Here is an 18,785-nt window from a genome sequence, read left to right as displayed (position 1 = left end):
AGACTCCTCTATAACCCAGAGCAGGCTCTGGGGCCAGCCCCTCTGCAGGCAGGTCGGGGCAGCCCGGCTGAAGTCAACGGAGTGATTCTAACTGGCGTCAGCTGGGCTGGCCCTGATCGGCAGACACAAAGTCCTTGCCCGCCACTGCCCCATCTGTGGTGAGATGGCGTGTCGCAGTCTTAGCCACCAGTTGCCCATGTCACTGGCGCATCCCCCACCCACTGGCGCTCTCACTGGGACATGGGCCGCCCCTCTCCAGGTCTGCCCGCCCCACCCCTTTCGTCAGCGCTGAACAGGCACAAAGGGGGTGGACCCGTCCCGACCTCCGCGGGGTGGCCAACACGTACCGCTATGGCCGAGTTCCGCCGGGAAGCCGTGGGGCTGGACGGGAGGGAGTTGAGGGAGGAGCTGGCGTTGAACTCTTCCGAGCTGAGGTTGTCAGAGGCATCGCTGAGGCCGCTGCTGATGGAGCTGCTCTCATCCCAGCTGAAGCAGGGGAGGGAGGGGGAGAGAGAGAGAGAGAGAGAGAGAGTTACCCCCACTGAGCGCAGCCACAAGTGCTGTGTGCTACAGGAGGAGAACAAGGCTGCAGTTCCTACCCCCAGGGCTCCCAGAGAAAAAACAGCCAGCCCCCCTGCCACCCAAAGGGCTTTCCGTGGCAGCGCACCCACCACAGCCTCCATGGGAACTCTGATCCAAACAGTCCCGAACCTGGGGGCGCTCACAACCGGTATCTGGGTTCTGCAGCTCGGGCCCATCCCTCGTACCAAGGAGCGGGGAGGAAGCTCGGAGAAGAGCAAATGAATTCACTGGAAGCAGCCTGGCTGGCCGATTCCCCAGGAGGGGAAGCGTTACGCGGCCAGCCTCAGGAAGAGCAGCCAATAACACATTCTCCCGCGTGGGTTACGCCTGAGGGGGGCTGGAGAGCTGCTCTTTCCCGTCCGGGCTGTGGGCCGGGATTTTGGGAAGAACAGGAGGGGGTGGGATGTTCCTCCAAAGGCTTCATCTCCGCTATTGTGACATGCTTTAAACCCAGCTGGAGCACCCGCAGGGACTGGGTGGGTAGCAGGACTAGACTGGCTACAGCCCAGTTTGAAGCATGCTTAAGCCCAGGTTTTAAAATCATCCATGAGATCATGGGACACAAAGACCTGGGGCTTGGGCCAGCGGCGGTGACACGGCAGGGGGCCATGCTAGTCACGTCTGATCAGTCCCGTGCAGAAGGGGCTGAACTACCCAAGGCTGCTTGTCACCCGAATGTGGTTAGATGCTATTCGAACATGATCCCGTATCGTGGTCCAAACCACTGGCTAGCCTTCCGAAAGGGAGGGCACTGTGCCAATCCCTCCTAGCCACAGGGCCGGCCTCAACATGGGAGCTAGTCGAGAGCTCTCGTGTGCTCACTAGGGGCCTGATCCTGCCCCTGTTCGAGTTACTGGCAAGCCGGCTTGTTCACTGTCTTCAGTGCGAGAACAGGCGGGGGGTCCTCAGTCCCATTGCTGACCCATTAGAGGGCACCAGCAGGATGGCACAATGCATGTCCCCCAGCATGGACAGGGCAGGAGGCAGACAGCTGCTCATCCAGCCACTAAGAAGCACATTTCACGTCGCTAGTCAGGCGGCAGCCAGTGAAAAAAGCCCCAGGATGGGTGTGTGTAGGGGTAGTCCTAGCAATCAGTTTGCCTGTGCCTGGCGTTCCTATGATCCTCCAGAGCCTGAGTGTCCTAGAGGACTGTCAGGGCAGAGACTGGGTCCCTGTTGTGCCCAGATTGTACAAGCACCGACGATCCCTCTTGGATCAGTGCTCTGGGGTTAACACAGACACATTAACACAGCCCAGAGCAGAGGATAGCAACCAGCTCTCTGGCGGCCCAAGGGTTAATACGGATCCTATTGACTCTTTGACCTAACTAACCCCATACTGCACTGACCACTCCCCTGGCCAAGGGAGACGTGACCCTTTTATCTTTGATAGGGACTGAAGATGGGCTGGAAGCAAACCTGCATTCCCAAGCCCCACAGGGCCCAAATACAGCAAACCACTCCCCATTGTGGGGCCTGAGCTCACTTCTAGCAGCCACTGATCCAGATAGATTAGTAGATATGGAGCTGCTAGATCTGGAGTCACTCCACTGACACCAGGTAGCTAGTATCAGAGGGGTAGCCGTGTTAGTCTGAATCTGTAAAAAGCAACAGAGGGTCCTGTGGCACCTTTGAGACCAACAGAAGTACTGGGAGCATAAGCTTTCGTGGGTAAGAACCTCACTTCTTCAGATGCAGGTAGCTAAAAGACACTGCACCTTGAAGCAGGTTGCCCAGCGCAGGTTTGTCTTTAACCACCGCCCCAGGGGAAAGATGAAACATGGATGCCTCTGGGATTTCTAGAGCAGTTTTTACATTTCAAACCCACTCCAGCCCCCTGCCGGGTGAGGGGATTCACTTTACAGGAGGGGACAGATTCCCGGTTCCAGTAGTGATTCCGGTTCAACTTCAACACCCCAGCACGTCTGAGGTGCTCCCTGGGCAAGTCTGCAGAGCGCTGAGCTCACCTATCACAGCGCCACCCCCCACCCAAATGGCAGGGACCACACAATAACCCAGCCCCACTGCCAGGAGCCAGCCAGGACCCCAAAGCATCATCTGGGAGACAGCCCTCTGCTAGCTGGGCGTGCCACAAGAGGGACCCCATCTATCTGTGCCCACAGTCACACAGTGGCTAGGAAAAGGACTCAGGAGTCCTGGTGCCCAGCCCATCAGACCATGCTGTCTCCCTCCAACGGCCAAAGGAAGAACACTAGATTGAATCATTCCCAGAGAGCCCGGCACTCGTTCGTGGCCAAGTCTCCCTCTCCAGCGTGGAATCCCACCTTCCCGAGCCCCGCTGGAGCAGGAGCTGAGGACGGAAGGGAGAGCAAGGCTGCTCTGACCCGTGACACATACAGATGCGATGGTTAGTTTTCAGAGACTGGCTGGAAACACCTGCTCTCCCCCTTGCTCCTGCCCGGCCTGGCTTTGGCATAATAAAGCAAAAGTTTTGCCGCCAAACCCAGCAACTGGGCATCCAGCAGCCGCAGCCTCCCCTGGCCTATGATACCCACCGCCCATGGCTGAGCTCCTTCCTCCCGCCAAGGCTGAGCTGATGTGGGAGCCACTGGAGAATTCGCTTCCAGGCTTATTTTGTAAGGCAGCTGGAGGGCTTTGCAGAGAGGGGGCGGGGCTGGGACAGGCCAGCACCCCTCCCATCCCATCGCCTACATAGGTGCTGGAAGCAGGGGCGTTCCGGTGCCCTCTGGCTTGAAGTGCATTCCATCGTATGCAGGGTTTACAGTTTGGTTCAATGGCTCTCAGCCCCCCACTATATATATGGTTCCAGCCCCGCTGACTGCCTGGTCTCCCCGTCCCCACTCCCAGCCTAGTGGCCTTTGCTCCCGTGTTCCCCCAGCTCAGTTCCAGCCCCCTCACCCCCAGCCCAGGACCCTTAGACATGCTGCACGTTCGATTTGAGTGCAGGCATTTTTGGTCTCTCCCACACACCCCTTTTCCACCCACTGGAGTTTTACTAATTTTAACATCAGCAAGAAACCCTCCCCTCCCAACACAGCGAGAGGAAGGGGCTTGGCACGGAGCTCAGCGGGGCCAGGACTTCACCCAAGGAATGCACACACATCCAGGGAATGCACACACACACACGGAACATAGAAACACACCATGCATCCACGCAGGGAATGCGCACACACATGTGCTGGTGCATCCCCCCACCCAGCCGGAGATCCCTCTTCCCAGCCAGCCAGCCCCACTATATCCAAAAATCCCCCACTGAAATCACTGGCTGGAGCTCGAGGGCCAGGGCACAGCCGCCTTTCGCATGGCTCCTGTGGCCTAGAGGCATCGTGCACACGGATGTACGGTGTCCCAAGGGGAGCTGAGCTCTTGGGAGAGTGGCCCCAAGTGGACCTGGGTCATAAGAGAGAGATGCCCCCCGGCCCCTCATCCTCTTACCTCCGGGCTGTCCAACCCTCCTCCTCCCAGCTGGCGCCTATGCAAGCTTGGGCCTCTCCATCCTGCCAGGCCGGGGCAGCAGCAGGGGTATGGTAGGTCTGTGGCTCACGGGTACAGCGGGGCACTGTCCCACCCCGGCTGCTGGGTCCCTGCCCGGCAGAACTCCCTCTGGAGCAATGGGCTGCTTGCCGGGGTAGCTGGGAAGGAGGCGGCAGGCTCAGCAGACCGTGTGAAAAAGCCCATCTCCCAGGCTGTCAATCAGCCCTCAGCTGGAGTGAGGAAGGGCCACTCCAGCCTGGGGTGGCAGCTACCATTTCTCCCAAAGGCCCATCCGGCCCATGACGGGGGGAGCCGTACGCCCGCAGGGCTTCCCCGCCACAGACGGGCCCGGATGAGCACGGCCTCCTTCCAGGTCAGTGGCTGAGTAGGTCAGCGAAGCCCCCGCAGGCCGGTCGAAGGAGTCTAGCCAGGGACAACGGAAAGGGCAAGAATCGGTGATGGGATGTGGGGGAGGACCCTGTGCCCCAGCTCCAGCCCCCCCCCCCCCCCCCCCCGGCACTGGGGTGCATCTGGATACAAACAGGACAATGCATCGGAGATGCCCGTTCACAGCCAGCTCAGGCCATAGGGAGCATCACGCTCTCGGTCTAGGCCTCCTGCGGATGTCCGCCCACATTACATAGCCCCATGCTGCCGACCCCAACCCATTATCCCAGCCTGGGGCTCCTCCCCCCATCCTGACCTGCAGCCTCCTGCTATTCCTGAGCCCTGAGCTCTGCTGGAGTTAGGAACCAAAGCACCTTTGGGGATCTAGACCTCAGAGACGGGAGGGGGAACAGGGAGCTTGCCTGGGCGGGGAGGGGTCTGTGCCTCCCAGAGGTTGGGCAGCAATGCAGAGGGGCTGAAGGGAGGAAGGTGCTAATGATCAGGATGCTACAGGTGCCGGCTCAGTTCCAGCCTAGGTCAGTGATCAAGTAAAACCTTTCCTGTGACTTGTCAGCACAATGGTCTGTGTTCCGCGAGTTGGTGGGTTCTCAGCCCAGCTACTACGGGACCCCCGTCTCCATTGCAACCCCCACCATGTCGTGTTGGCAGCTTGGGCGGAGGGGCTGAGGACTTGGGTTTGCCCTTGGTCCAGGACCCCCTCCCCCCCGTGGGTCTGCGTGGAGGCACTGCAGCTGGGAAAGCCGGTGCTGCTGCTACCCTTGACAAACCTAGATAAATAGAGGACTCGAGGCCCATGTGGCTGCACTGACTGGGGGTGGGGGCTGGAACCCTGCACCCAGAGAACAGGGTGGGACCCCAGGGGCAGGGGCACCTGAAGGAGGACACAGAGACGAGCCAGCTCCCACAAGAGGGGCTGGGGATGCAGCGCTGCATCGGCCAAGGGGATGGACCAGAAGGGGCCATTTCTAGTTTCTATAATGGAAGGACACTGCAGGGATGGACACCAAGCATTCAGCCTCCTGCTGAGGGACTACTGCCTCCGGGTGAAGGCTAGTTACCCCATGGCCTGTGCCCCTTGCAGGGCCGGGCAGGTGGTCGGCTGGCTGGCAACGAGATTCCTTTGTTCTCCAATATGGAGCGACTCGCTGTCAACACAGATCACCTTCCCCGCCCCCCAAGACACTCCGCTGTGAGGCCAGGTAATTCCCCAGCACCTGGTGCTTTCACAGCATCTCTGGCACGCTGGGCTCTGCAGCTGGGGTTTCCTGGGTCATGCAGAAGGAGGGGAGGTGGTTTCACTTCTCCAGCAGCTGGGTCCTTAATTAGTTAATGCCTCCAACAGGCTCTGAAAATGTGAGGCACTAGAGAGGGGTGGGGTGTCCTTGTGATCCTTCCCACAGCTGGGGGTGGGCAGGGGGAGACCCCGCCGTGCCCCAGCCATCCCTGGAGATGCCAGGAGCAGTCCTGGCCCATTCCCTGGGGCTGCACACTCCTTCCCGTGATCCTGGCAGCTGTCACCTCCCCCAGGAACAGCCGTCTGAAGGCACTTAGAGCCAGGCACCAAAATCCATGTGTAGGCATGTGACTCCAAGGGGCCAGCCCATCACTGCCCCATGGCCCATCGGAGCCAGGGTGACTCTGCCCCTCCATAAACCAGCCCCCCTCATGCACACCAGACACTGACCACTGGGTTAGCTATCTGGGTACTTCTCTGGCCCCCCTTACCACAGTATCTGAGCACCTCACAACCTTTACTGTATTTACCCGTGAGGCCAGGCAGTGCAGTTATCCCTATTGCACTGATGGGAAACTGAGGCACACAGAGGTTAAGTCACTTGCCCAACGGAACCAGGAGTTGACCCCAGGGCTCCTGAGTCCCAGTCCAGTGCCTCTAACCACTAGCCCACCCCTTCCGACCTATACAGCACCTGAGGATCTCAAAGCACTTTACAAAGCTCCTTAGTCAGGGAAACTGAGGCACCAAAAAGGGAAAGCCTTGCTCAGTGTCCCACATTAGTCAGCAACAGGAGTGGGAATAGATTTCAGCTCTCTTGTGTCCCTGTGCGACACTGCCCCACTGCATGCCTGGTATGCAATCTTCACCCACACTGGGCAGGCCTGCTGGGACGCCCTGGGCAGCTATTCCCTCTGGCAGTGAGCAGCTAGGCAGCACTGAATCCACAGAGCAGCACCCCCAATTTGTAGTAATTAGACTGCAACAGAGGCAGGTCTCCATGCAAAAGGCAATTAAGGGAGCATTAGCCTGGATTGTGAGCAAACACCTAGGTAATTAGGTTTGAGCTCCAGCCACAGACACAACACACACCCCTTGAAGGATGGGTAACCATGTTGTCAGGACAGATCCACAGCCCTGATATTAAACCACTTGCTGCAGGGCTTAAGCCAACCCCTAGCTATTAGGGATAAGACCTACCTGGGGGCAAGTTGTTCCACCTCTGCAGCAGTTGGTACTGGCCGCTGTCAGAGACAGGAGACTGGGTACCGGATTCCAGCTCCCATCCAGCCTGGCAGCGCCCATGTTCCAAGGATTTGTTTCCTCATTTCTGTGGCATCCCTCGCCTTGGCAGGCCCGTTGCAGGGATCACAACATAAAAGCACCAGGGGACCTTGGATGACCTCAAGCAAATCTTCACCCAAAGCCGGCCCTGAATCCAGAAGGCTGCTCGCTAATCTCTCTGTGCGGTAACTACTGACTCACCGAACCAACCACTTCTCCATGGGAAAGTCATACCGGGTGTGTTGGGGGGGGGGAACCCCACAGCCATCTCTTCCAAACCCCCTCCTTCCCCTGACTCGGGGCAGCTCCTGCAGTCTCTGGCTCCCAATTCCCTCACTGAGCTGCTTTCACTTTCCGGCGAGGGACCCAAACACTAAACCCGAAACTGAGCTTGTTCCTTGTTTGCGAAGGTGATAAGCAGCCGGGCGCCCTGGCCCAGGGCTATCACGAGGCCCCAGGAGTAAAAGGAGGCTGCTCCTCACAGCCTTGTGCCAGGGGACTTCACCGTCCAGATCCAACAGCAGGGACTTGCTCTCTTTGGGATGGCACCCCCACCTCTACATCCCCCCACCTCCAGCAGTGCCATGAGTGAGGCAGCCTCCAATGTACTGGGGGGGAGGGGGTGCCCAGAGTCTCCCCCACCGTGATGACCTCATCGTTATCATGGCCTCTCGCTCCATTAGGGTTGCTGTGTAGAGGGGGCTTGTGGGTTGGTCATGGCATGGGAGGGGGCTGTGAGCTCTTTAGGAAAGATTGCCTTTGGTTCGGTGTCTGTACAGCGCCTAGCACAAAGTGGTTCAGGACCACGCTGGGGGCTCCTAGGCACTACCGTAATACTGTACACCAAATACAGAATAACAAGCTGCCGGCCTGAATCCAGGGCAGCAATCAGGCCTGAAAATGGCTCCATTTTGCCATCTGTTTGGCAGCTTATGCCAGATGACTGAATCGGTGATGTGCACACACTTCCTACAGGGGCCACGGTCCACCTCCCGAGATGAGTGCAGGAGTGACCTGCCCTCTAGGTGGATGCCCCCATGCAGGGATGAGGACGCTAGAGCTTGTCTGCTGTAGGAAAATGTGCTCTGGGGTGTTTATATCCCCGGGGCGGCTCCCTATGCTAGTGTAAGCCTAGGGTCTGGTGCACTAATGCAGTGAGCAATGGCTCCAATGCAACCACGCTCACGTAACTGCACTGGGACAGATTGCTGCCATCTAGACGCAGCTTCACAGGCCGCATGGGGAAGAGCTTGTCCCAGCTCCGTGCTGCAGAGTCCAGAGCAGAGGGGTGGCCCTGGTGCTTCCTGCAAAGCTCCTAGAACTAGGTCGAACATTTTGGATGGAAACATTTTCCCACCAGAAATGCACCTTTGTCGAAATCAAAACGTTTTGCGGGACTTTGAAGACATTGTCACGAGAAAAATGTCAAAGAGAATCACCTTGAATGCAGCATTTCAATTCATGTAGACTTTGCTAGGCTAGTAAGATATTACCTTGAATATTCCCTTATGTTTGCATACAGAATCTATCAAACACTACCTAATATTTCATATTCTATTATCATGTTTTGACTTTATTCAACCCCCCCCAGTTTTGCCTTGCTGGAACGAAACACCTCAGCGTTATCCGAATGAAACTGTTCAGCGTTCCCAAGCTGAAATATTCCAGAGTTTCTATCCCATCGGGAATTTCCACTTCTCCAGATTGGACTGAAAACCAACGTCGAAACATCAGAATTTTCATGGAATGGAAATTTTCTTTTCCATCCAGCTCTAAAAATTAGCATTCTTGAACCTAGCAGTGGCTATCCTGAGCTCTGCTCTACTTTGATATTATTTGACACCATCATTCATACACCCTTTGCTCTGTTTCCTTTTCCCGAACAAAGGGGAAGGACTTTTTTCCCTTTAAAACTGAAGGTGGAAAGACACTACGCAGGAGGCAGTGCACATGGGAGCATCCCCAAGGCACTGCTGCATTATCCCTACGCAGTGGGTGGGGACCGTGTTTGTAGAGCACCTAACACAATGGGATCGCCGTGCTGAGCGAGGTCTGGGGGCACTACGTCATCCTCAACAAAAGGCCCATAAGGGAGACAGAGACAGTTGTTTATGGATCTTTCAGTTCAGTGCATAATTTTAAGCCCAAAAGCTGTTCAGGTTCAAGTGGCATAGGTTCTAGCCCTGACGCCTCTCTGTGAGCTTTGGGAAAGGTTTACCTGGCCCCTTATCAGGACTGGGAGGATCTGCCACTGAAGGATCTTGACTGTACAAGGTCCTCAAGCCAAATCAAAGTCCCCCCTCTCCCGAGGCAACACTTCATGCCTCCCGCAGTCAAGTGAGGCACAGACCCACAATGCCCTTTGTAAGAGGAGCTGAGGAGCAGCTCTCATACCTGCATGCCCCAGGCCAGAACTGGTGTCAGGCAGGGAATATGCATCCTCGGCCACTTTATACCATGACTGTCGCTCTGCAACAAGCCTGTGGCCCCTAGGTCCTTCCCAGCGGTCAGTACAGTGCAGGTCACAGCCATGGGTAACATTGTGGCAAGAACGCAGCTCTTCCCGCTCCCAAAGCCTAGGCCCTGCCACTTGAACTACAGGAGAATCTCCAGCAGTTCTGATCCCATCCAGTAGAGGCCAGCAATACTCACATTAAGCCTCATCTGCACTCCTCTCAGGCTGTGCTGTTATGTTGTCGGCTCTGCCAAACTAAGCAGCACTCTGCTGTGTTAGTGCTCGGATGGGGGACCTGAACAGACTAGATAATTCAGAGGCAGGCCCTCTCTTCATCTGAGTCAGCAGGGGGCGCAGTGGGGCTGCTGGAGGGACTGTCACTCAGATTAGACACTTGAGGCCCCATTTAGGGTCCCTAAAGACTCCTGCAGTAGTGACTCCATTAGCACAGGGGCTGGGGCAGGGGGTATGTACAAGGCACCTGGAGGAGAAAGGGAGGCTACTTGCATGCTAAGCATGATCACTAGGGCCCAGATTACTAAGGAGTTAAGCTCCTAACTCCCATTAAAATCAACGTGAGTTCGGAGCCTAAGCCCCTTTGAGAGTCTGGGTGCGGGTAACTTCGGCGCACCCCCCTTTGTAGCGCATGCTGTTACAGCAGGGAGTGAGCAATCCATTGTGGGGGGAGCAGAGCAAACATGGGGAACACTTTCCAGCGAAGGGAGCAGCTTGCTATGGAGCAATCGCAGCCGGCCGGGCGCATGCGATCAATAATAGACTAGCTCCTGCTGAACGCCAGGTTCAGTGGCTGGAGGACTCTTCAAAGTCGTTCGGGCTGCAAGGCGAGGCCAGCGCTGGCTCAGAGCCGGAGAGTCACCATCTCCTGCTCCGATCCATCATATACAGACCCCCCCGCCCCATCTCCGCCGGTGAATAAAAGAGGGACTGTCAAAGCAGCCAGCTCCACCGGGGCTCCCCGAACACTGTGCTGTTTGTATCTGCCCTGACAACTGCTGGAGCACATGGAGCGGGAAGAGCACCAACACCAACAATCGGCTCCCAGCCCAGCCACTCCCCTCCCTGCTTGGTGGGAGGAACGAGACAGATGGATGGGATGAGAGGGGAAAGGGGCGAGAGACAAGGAGCGCAGTGTCACCGGGGTGAGAACCAAGCCAGCTGGGTGTAAAGAGGAAGAGGGGGCGGGAGAGATTTGCAAGCTGCCCTGGGACATGCGGAGAGCCCCCTGCTTCCGCTGCAGAACTGAAGATGTGCAGCAATTTGCAGGATCTGGCCCTTTAAAGCCCATCCACGTGGGTGAAACGATAACCCGGTACATGCTAGCGGTGTGCAATATTCCCCTCTAGTGGCTGGTGCCCCAAAGGATAACGGCCTACTATACTCACCCGGAACAGAGTGACTCTTGTGCCTTGAGCCAACGATCAAGCTGTGCTGCTGAGCCAGCCAGGGGGCTACCCCAAAAACAACTCAGAGCACACCCACTCCCCCCAAAGGGCAGGAGAGCAGGGTGTGTTTGAACAACGCACCCTTCAACCCCAGCAACAGCCATCCTTAAAAGGCACTCCCCCAGGTCGGCAGGAGTACAGCTTAGCTTGCACAACAGCAGTGAGCACAGAGTCCAGCAACAGCCGTTCTCAGGGGCAGCCCCGCCCTGGGCACAGGGCCCCACTCACACACCAGGCACTGCGCCCCCAGTCCATCTCCCCTCCGCCATCCACGCTGGGCACAGCTTCCCAGCCCTTCCCTGCTTTGGGTCATGCCCTGCTCTCTTCTGTGCAGGCCTGCCAACCGGGAGTCTGCCCCAGCCCTCTGCCTGCCTTGAGCTCAGCTCTCCAGCCAGGCCCCAGCTGCTGTGGGCTGCCTGCCTTGCAGGCCAACCCTGCACAGGTGTAGCCGGTGGGGCTCATGGAACAGAACTGATTGGCCCAAGGCCTCTGCTCTCCCCTCCCTCCCCCACTACATTAACAGTCCAGAGAGCAGCACCCCTGGCTGGCAGGCAAGCCCTGCAGTAATGAGCCAGAAGGGGGAAAATACCCTAGCTAAGGAAAGTGGCAGACATGACTCCAACGCAGCAACTCTCATCGGGTTACTGATAACAGCGAAACGAGTGATTCCAGCGACAGCCTTCGCAGCCACCGTAGGGAGCCGCAGGTGGCATGTGCTGGAGTCACACAGTGCTGATGCCCTGTGACTATGAAGTGGGGGGTGCAGAACCCTCTGGCTTCCCCAGGACCCCACCTGGGGGGACTCGCTGTGGGAAGCACATGGAGGGGCATATGCTGAATGCTCCCAGGAGAGACCCAGGAGGTGAAGCCGTGTGAGCTTCTTGCCCTGAAGATAGTCTGCTCCAAGGGAGAGGAGGCTCCCCAAAGTCCTGACTGGCTTTGTGGGGAGCAGTTCCAGAGCATCGCCCAGGGACTACGTGACACAAGGGGAGGCACCAAATGCCCTTCACTAGCAGCTTTTCTGTGCTGGCATCATAACAAGACCGTGTCTGAGGCACGACGCAGCTCAGGGTGTGGGGGCGGGGGTTCAGGCCCTGTGCCTCTAGCGTTAACATCCCGATTCAGCCCCCTTTCGCCCAGGCAACCTCCCATCCCATCTGGACTGCTGCAGCAGCTAGGAGAGGTGACAACCTCAGGTCTTCCTCTGGCAGCTGGAAGCACAGGACACGTCAGCCACCAGAGCACGGCAGTAGCCTCGCTGGCCCCTGGCCGTCGATAGCTGTGGCTGGGTTTAAACTCTGGCTAAACCTTCGCTTTGATGCCCCCAAACACGGCAGCATTGTTTTAAGCCCCTAGCAGCAAGTGCTGCGCTGAGTCCTTGGCGGATGTGTATGATGTTCTGCGGGGGAGCCAGCGGTAGGGATGGGAAGGGAGAGATCTGGACCATGTGTGCAGAACAGACATTCCTCTTGGATTTAACATTCCTCCCCCCTGCCCCTAAACACACAAACTCCCCTGCTCCCATCCTTCCCCTCGACCTCAGAGCAACTCCAGTGAGGGAAGGCCGCTGTCTGCCTCATCACGTGTCTGTGGTTTGGAACGGCTCGGCGTGAGCAGGGCCACTGCGCTCAGCCAGACGGCGGCGGGGGAACAAGCTGAACCCGATGGAAAGAAGGATTTGCGGCAGAGGAGAGAGGCTGCATTGCTGAGCCGTGAGTTTGCCGGGAATTAATTGGTGGAGGCAGGGGAAGATCGCTCCAGACACAACGAAGGCCGGTGGAGGGTGGGGAGTGGACACCTGACGCCTAGCGGTTAGAGGGCAGCAAATGTGTGGGGCTCCTGGGCAGCTCTCAGCAAACCCTCTGGGAACGGCATCTGACCCCAGGGAGCAGGGCTGGGCTGGGACACAGGGGTCACTCTGGCACGCGGAGGACGTGCTGCCACAGTATTTGATGGGTGAAAGTCCTCAGTGTCATATTAATCCTGTATCAGAGGGGTAGCCGTGTTAGTCTGAATCTATAAAAAGCAACAGAGGGTCATGTGGCACCTTTAAGACTAACAGAAGTATTGGGAGCATAAGCTTTCGTGGGTAAGAACCTCACTTCTTCAGATGCAAGTAATGGAAATCTCCAGAGGCAGGTATAAATCAGTATGGAGATAACGAGGTTAGTTCAATCAGGGAGGGTGAGGTGCTCTGCTAGCAGTTGAGGTGTGAACACCAAGGGAGGAGAAGCTGCTTCTGTAGTTGGATAGCCATTCACAGTCTTTGTTTAATCCTGATCTGATGGTGTCAAATTTGCAAATGAACTGGAGCTCAGCAGTTTCTCTTTGGAGTCTGGTCCTGAAGTTTTTTTGCTGTAAGCTGGCTACCTTTACATCTGCTATTGTGTGGCCAGGGAGGTTGAAGTGTTCTCCTACAGGTTTTTGTATGTTACCATTCCTGATATCTGACTTGTGTCCATTTATCCTCTTGCGTAGTGACTGTCCAGTTTGGCCAATATACATGGCAGAGGGGCATTGCTGGCATATGATGGCATATATAACATTGGTGGACATGCAGGTGAATGAGCCGGTGATGTTGTAGCTGATCTGGTTAGGTCCTGTGATGGTGTTGCTGGTGTAGATATGTGGGCAGAGTTGGCATCGAGGTTTGTTGCATGGGTTGGTTCCTGAGTTAGAGTTGTTATGGTGCAGTGCGTGGTTGCTGGTGAGAATATGCTTAAGGTTGGCAGGTTGTCTGTGGGCGAGGACTGGCCTGCCTCCCAAGGTCTGTGAAAGTGAGGGATCATTGTCCAGGATGGGTTGTAGATCACTGAGGATGCGTTGGAGAGGTTTAAGCTGAGGACTGTAGCTGATGGCCAGTGGAATCATGGATTCCACCATGATTTCAACAGCTTCCACCCCACCATCAATCTCAGCCTGGACCAATCTACACGAGAGGTCCACTTCCTAGACACCACCGTACAAATAAGCGATGGCCACATTAACACCACCCTATACCCAAAACCCACCGACCGCTACGCCTACCTTCATGCCTCCAGCTTCCACCCCGGTCACACCACATGATCCATCGTCTACAGCCAAGCACTGAGGTACAATCGCATCTGCTCCAACCCCTCATACAGAGACCAACACCTACAAGATCTTCACCAAGCATTCTCAAAACTACGATACCCACACAAGGAAATAAAGAAACAAAATCAACAGAGCCAGACGTGTACCCAGAAGCCTCCTGCTACAAGACAGGCCCAAAAAAGAAACCAACAGAACTCCACTGGCCATCACCTACAGTCCTCAGCTTAAACCTCTCCAACGCATCATCAATGATCTACAACCCATCCTGGACAATGATCCAGGCCAAACTGGACAGTACATTGGCCAAACTGGACAGTCACTACGCAAGAGGATAAATGGACACAAGTCAGATATCAGGAATGGTAACATACAAAAACCTGTAGGAGAACACTTCAACCTCCCTGGCCACACAATAGCAGATGTAAAGGTAGCCAGCTTACAGCAAAAAAACTTCAGGACCAGACTCCAAAGAGAAACTGCTGAGCTCCAGTTCATTTGCAAATTTGACACCATCAGATCAGGATTAAACAAAGACTGTGAATGGCTATCCAACTACAGAAGCAGCTTCTCCTCCCTTGGTGTTCACACCTCAACTGCTAGCAGAGCATCTCACCCTCCCTGATTGAACTAACCTCATTATCTCGATACTGATTTATACCTGCCTCTGGAGATTTCCATTACTTGCATCTGAAGAAGTGAGGTTCTTACCCACGAAAGCTTATGCTCCCAATACTTCTGTTAGTCTTAAAGGTGCCACGGGACCCTCTGTTGCTTTTTACATATTAATCCTGGGGGCAGCCGTGGGGCATAAGAGGGATCCCTTTTGCACAGTGGGGAACTGTCACCCCGTGCAACCCTTAGTCAGCGTAACCCGGGCAGGGCGCGGTGATGTTATATACTCTCAAAGGCAATGAAGGAAGCTTTCTGGGTGGCTGTAGCTTTCCCATACAGACTCCTAGATCAGCGGGGGTAGGAGCCGTAGCAGGAAATCTAGTCTCACCCTGCACGCTCAGCCAGCAGGAGCCAGCCAGATGGCACAACAGCCCATTCGCTGGCATTTACGGAACTGACACAGAGTCGCTTCGCTGCGATTGGTGGGCGCCTCCCTGTCCTCAAGCAGTCCTGTGAAAAGACGACAACCATCCCTAGCTCTCATCCAGCCCTTTTCATCACCACCTGTCATGTCTTGATCCTCACACACCCCTGGGAGGCAGGGAAGGGCTACCAGCCACATTTGGCAGACGAGAAACTGAGGCACGGAGTGATTAAGTGACTCTTCCAAAGTTACACAGGAAGGCTGCAGAGCAGGGAATTCAACACAGGTCTCCCAAGTCATAGGCTAGGGCCCTAACCACCTGACCATCCTCCTGAATCCTGAAACAATCACAAACCTGAGCCCAAATGATTTGTGGCAAGAGTGTTCCTTGATATTTATTAGTCTCAGCAGACCTGGCTTCTATTCCCAGCTGCCACCAGCCTACTGGAGGACCTTCTCAAGTCATTCTCCCCCCCCCGTGCCTCAATTTCCCCATCTGTAAAACAGGGATAATGATTCTGACCTCCTCTGCGAAGCACTTTGAGAGCTATTGATGCAAGTGCTAAGTAAGAGCTAGGGGTTATTATACTCCACCTAGTCACAAACTTTCAGCCATCCAGACAGGAAACAGAAATGATCCCAACGTGACTGAGGGGGCCAATCAGACAACATGAACAAGGACGAGTCTAAATCCTTAGTGAAGAACCCATAGGGCGGAAATTTGCCGCAACTATTCAGCCTAATCTTTGACAAACAGAACTGGCAGAAAATCCAATCAATTCACAACTGCTCCCCTGCCCAGAAGGAGACCAGCTTCATAGTGACTAGGGAGCAGCTCCTTCTCCTGCACAATGCCTGTCAATTTCTAAAGAAAACAACAAATATTTGACGTGCCCAGACGTGTATGCACAGCACCTAACACAATAGGGCTTGAGTCTACAGCTGGAGCTCCTTGGTGCTACCATAATACACCTAATGAATAATGTCCAGCACCCATTGCAAAGGGGTCTTGGTCCAGGACAAACCTGGATAAATAGTCTCCTTTGAAAATCCACAAGCAATCGATATGTTATCAAGATCTGGCTTGAGGAGCACGTGCCAGCATTCAAACAGGTGTGATACGACCACCGCAGGCTGAGCTCAATTCTACTGCCCGAGGTAAAGGAGAATTTCCATTTGCGATGCAATCTTCTGCACTGACTTCAAGGTAACCTGCAAAAGTGGGTGGTGGGGAACAGGTCCGTCCCCCTTTCGTTTCTTTATGGTCGCTCAGAAATTCAGGGCTTATCTATCCTGGAGGGCTCTCTGCTGACTGGTGTGCACGGGAGTGATACACAGACAGATGAAGGGTGCTGGAGCCAAACAGATCCCACCACCCCATGACTGCCAATGCACCTCACACCTATAGCCCTGCCCCCATCACCCCAGAGCTCTGCCCATGCCCCTCTATCCTAACCCACAGCCCCCTGCTATTCTAGTCCAGGGCCATATCAAATCAACTAAACACACTTCCCATGCACTCTCAGCAGGATAGGAGTCCAATGGCCAGTTCAGCACAGGCCGTGGGTTGGCTTCCTAGTAATCTACCAGTCTCTGACTCATTCCAACAGGAGATTTGCAAAGTCAGGTCAGGTGCATCCAAACAGCCATTTCCATGGTAGTGAAACTTCCCCTATGCAGGCAGCGTTAAAATAACTCGGTAGATTCCTCCCTGGGCCTGTGCATGAGGAAGAGACCAGACCTTGCCTTCAGATAGCAGGGCTTGCTCCTGGCGATCGGGCCCAAGAGGAGGTCGTTCAGACAGAGGACATGCATGTCATTGAGTGCCGACTCCATGTAACTGTAGCTACCAGCAATGGCCAGCCCAGCCACACAGGCCACTTGGAGATACTTTCTGGCACACACAATCAGCCTGTGGAACTCCCTGCCATTAGATCGGATTCAGGCACAAAGCTTCTCTCCATCAGCTCTAGAAATGGACTATAGTCATACACCTTTGTCTGTAACAATGGGGCTGGGTGGATGTGAACCCCCCATTCCCATTCCCATTGATAGGCTAAGAAAAATCTCAGTCTAAGAGCCCACGAGTCCTGCCCAGCCCCCAAGTCAATGAGCCACACAGGCCATAGGCAGAGGGAGACTCCAAGCCCCATGGCTTTGGGATCGGGGGGTGAGAGGCTGGATGCTGTGGGGATTGGCAGGGGGTGCTGCTGCTCTGGCCCTTACATACTAACTAGGGGCCCAACTTGGCATAGTGCTTGGCACCAAGCACCCCCCAGCAGGGAGGCAACCAGGATCTGGAGGCGGCGGTGGCATCTAGTAGTCAGAGCAGGGCTCTAGCTCAGTCCCTTCCCTGGTACTGTGAGCCCTGTGGTTGCCTTCGCCATCGGGCAGTAGCAGTCCCTCCTCCCAGACCAGGAAGCCCTTAGCTAGAAGGTGCTCAAGAGACGCAGGGCATCAGAACACTACCCACAGCGCCCAGGACATGGTACCTCTTGAGCCCGGGGTCTACTCCAGGGCAGAGCAGGATTATCATCCATGACCAAGGGACTGTCCTGAGGTCACAGTGAGTGGCCAGGTCCTGGATGAGGCCCTCACTGTGCTGGGTGCAGCACAGACCCAGAACAGAACCTGGGGTCTCCCAAGCCTGGGTGCAGTGACCCAGCCATGGGACCATCTCGTCACTCATCTGAACAGCAGCTTAGCCCCCAAACAACCCAGCCCAAAGCCCAAGTCCTGCAGCACCCCTGTGGCTCCTGCTCTGTTTCCCATCCAATCTCCCAAGGACTCCTGGGTTCTGTTTGACTCCGCCACCTACTCATCACTTTGGGCAAGTCACATCCCCCTCCATGCCTCAGTTTCCCCCCCACCTTAAATAGGGGGATGAGAAGAACAATGACACACACCCACTCCACATTTCTTCTGTCAGAGCAGTGTCTGAGGTGCTGAGTACGCCAGTGACTTCAGAGGGTGCTCTGGGTACCCAGCGCATCCCAGGGTTGCGGCTGTATTGCAGGAGTCTGAACAGCCTGGGAGCAGAGCAGGGGCAGCCTCTCCTCCCAGGGATGAGACTCTCAGGTGCTGGCTGGCAGCACATGGCCACGCTCCCTGCCCAGCTGCAGCCCTCCTCTGCCCAACAGTCCAATCCGCATTACCTCATCTGCGCATGGGTTCCTGTCTCCCGGTGCGTGCCCCTTTGTCTGCTGGGGCCGTCAGCCTGACATTTCCCCTCTTCACACCTGTATCTGTGCCAACCCCCAGCACCGGACCCTGGGCCCCACCTTCTCTCGAAGTACGCCACGGCCACACATGCCTGCAGACCCCGCCCCCGGCTGCAGTCCATCTCCACCCATGGCATGTCACTATCAGATTGAGATGGTGGGGGGTGTGTGGGTGTGTGTGCAGGATGAAAGCTCCTTGCCTGGCTCCCAGCACGTTTCTCCAGGCAGAGACCATGCCAATGGCAGTGTCTGATGCAGCACCAAGCATGCTATGGCTGCTCAGGAAATCCAGAGGTGCACATGGGCCTGGCAATTCCTGGGGGATCTCCTTCCCCTGCCCCCACCCCCACCGCTCCAGAAGGGGGCATGTCATCAGGTGCTATAGAATCATAGAATATCAGGGTTGGAAGGGACCTCAGGAGGTCATCTAGTCTAATCCCCTGCTCAAAGCAGGACCAATCCCCAGACAGATTTTTGCCCCAGATCCCTTAATGGCCCCCTCAAGGATTGAACTCACAACTCTGGGTTTAGCAGGCCAATGCTCAAACCACTGAGCTATCCCTCCCCCCAA

The 18,785-nt window shown here is 55.8% G+C and overlaps 1 protein-coding gene across 7 annotated transcripts in view; it reads right to left on the bottom strand.

The window, feature by feature from the left end:
- NAV1 (neuron navigator 1) overlaps positions 1-18,785 on the bottom strand; it is a 302,165-nt gene that overhangs the window by 35,785 nt on the left and 247,595 nt on the right. For all 7 annotated transcript variants that reach the window (XM_054026395.1, XM_054026399.1, XM_054026398.1 and 4 more), the window contains one exon: positions 348-486. In XM_054026395.1, coding sequence (XP_053882370.1) covers positions 348-486 — 139 coding nt within the window. The remainder of the gene's footprint in view (positions 1-347; positions 487-18,785) is intronic.

Source organism: Malaclemys terrapin, chromosome 4, assembly GCF_027887155.1.
Source record: "Malaclemys terrapin pileata isolate rMalTer1 chromosome 4, rMalTer1.hap1, whole genome shotgun sequence".
NCBI lineage: Eukaryota > Metazoa > Chordata > Testudines > Emydidae > Malaclemys > Malaclemys terrapin.
This window is presented reverse-complemented; position numbering and strand designations above follow the sequence as displayed.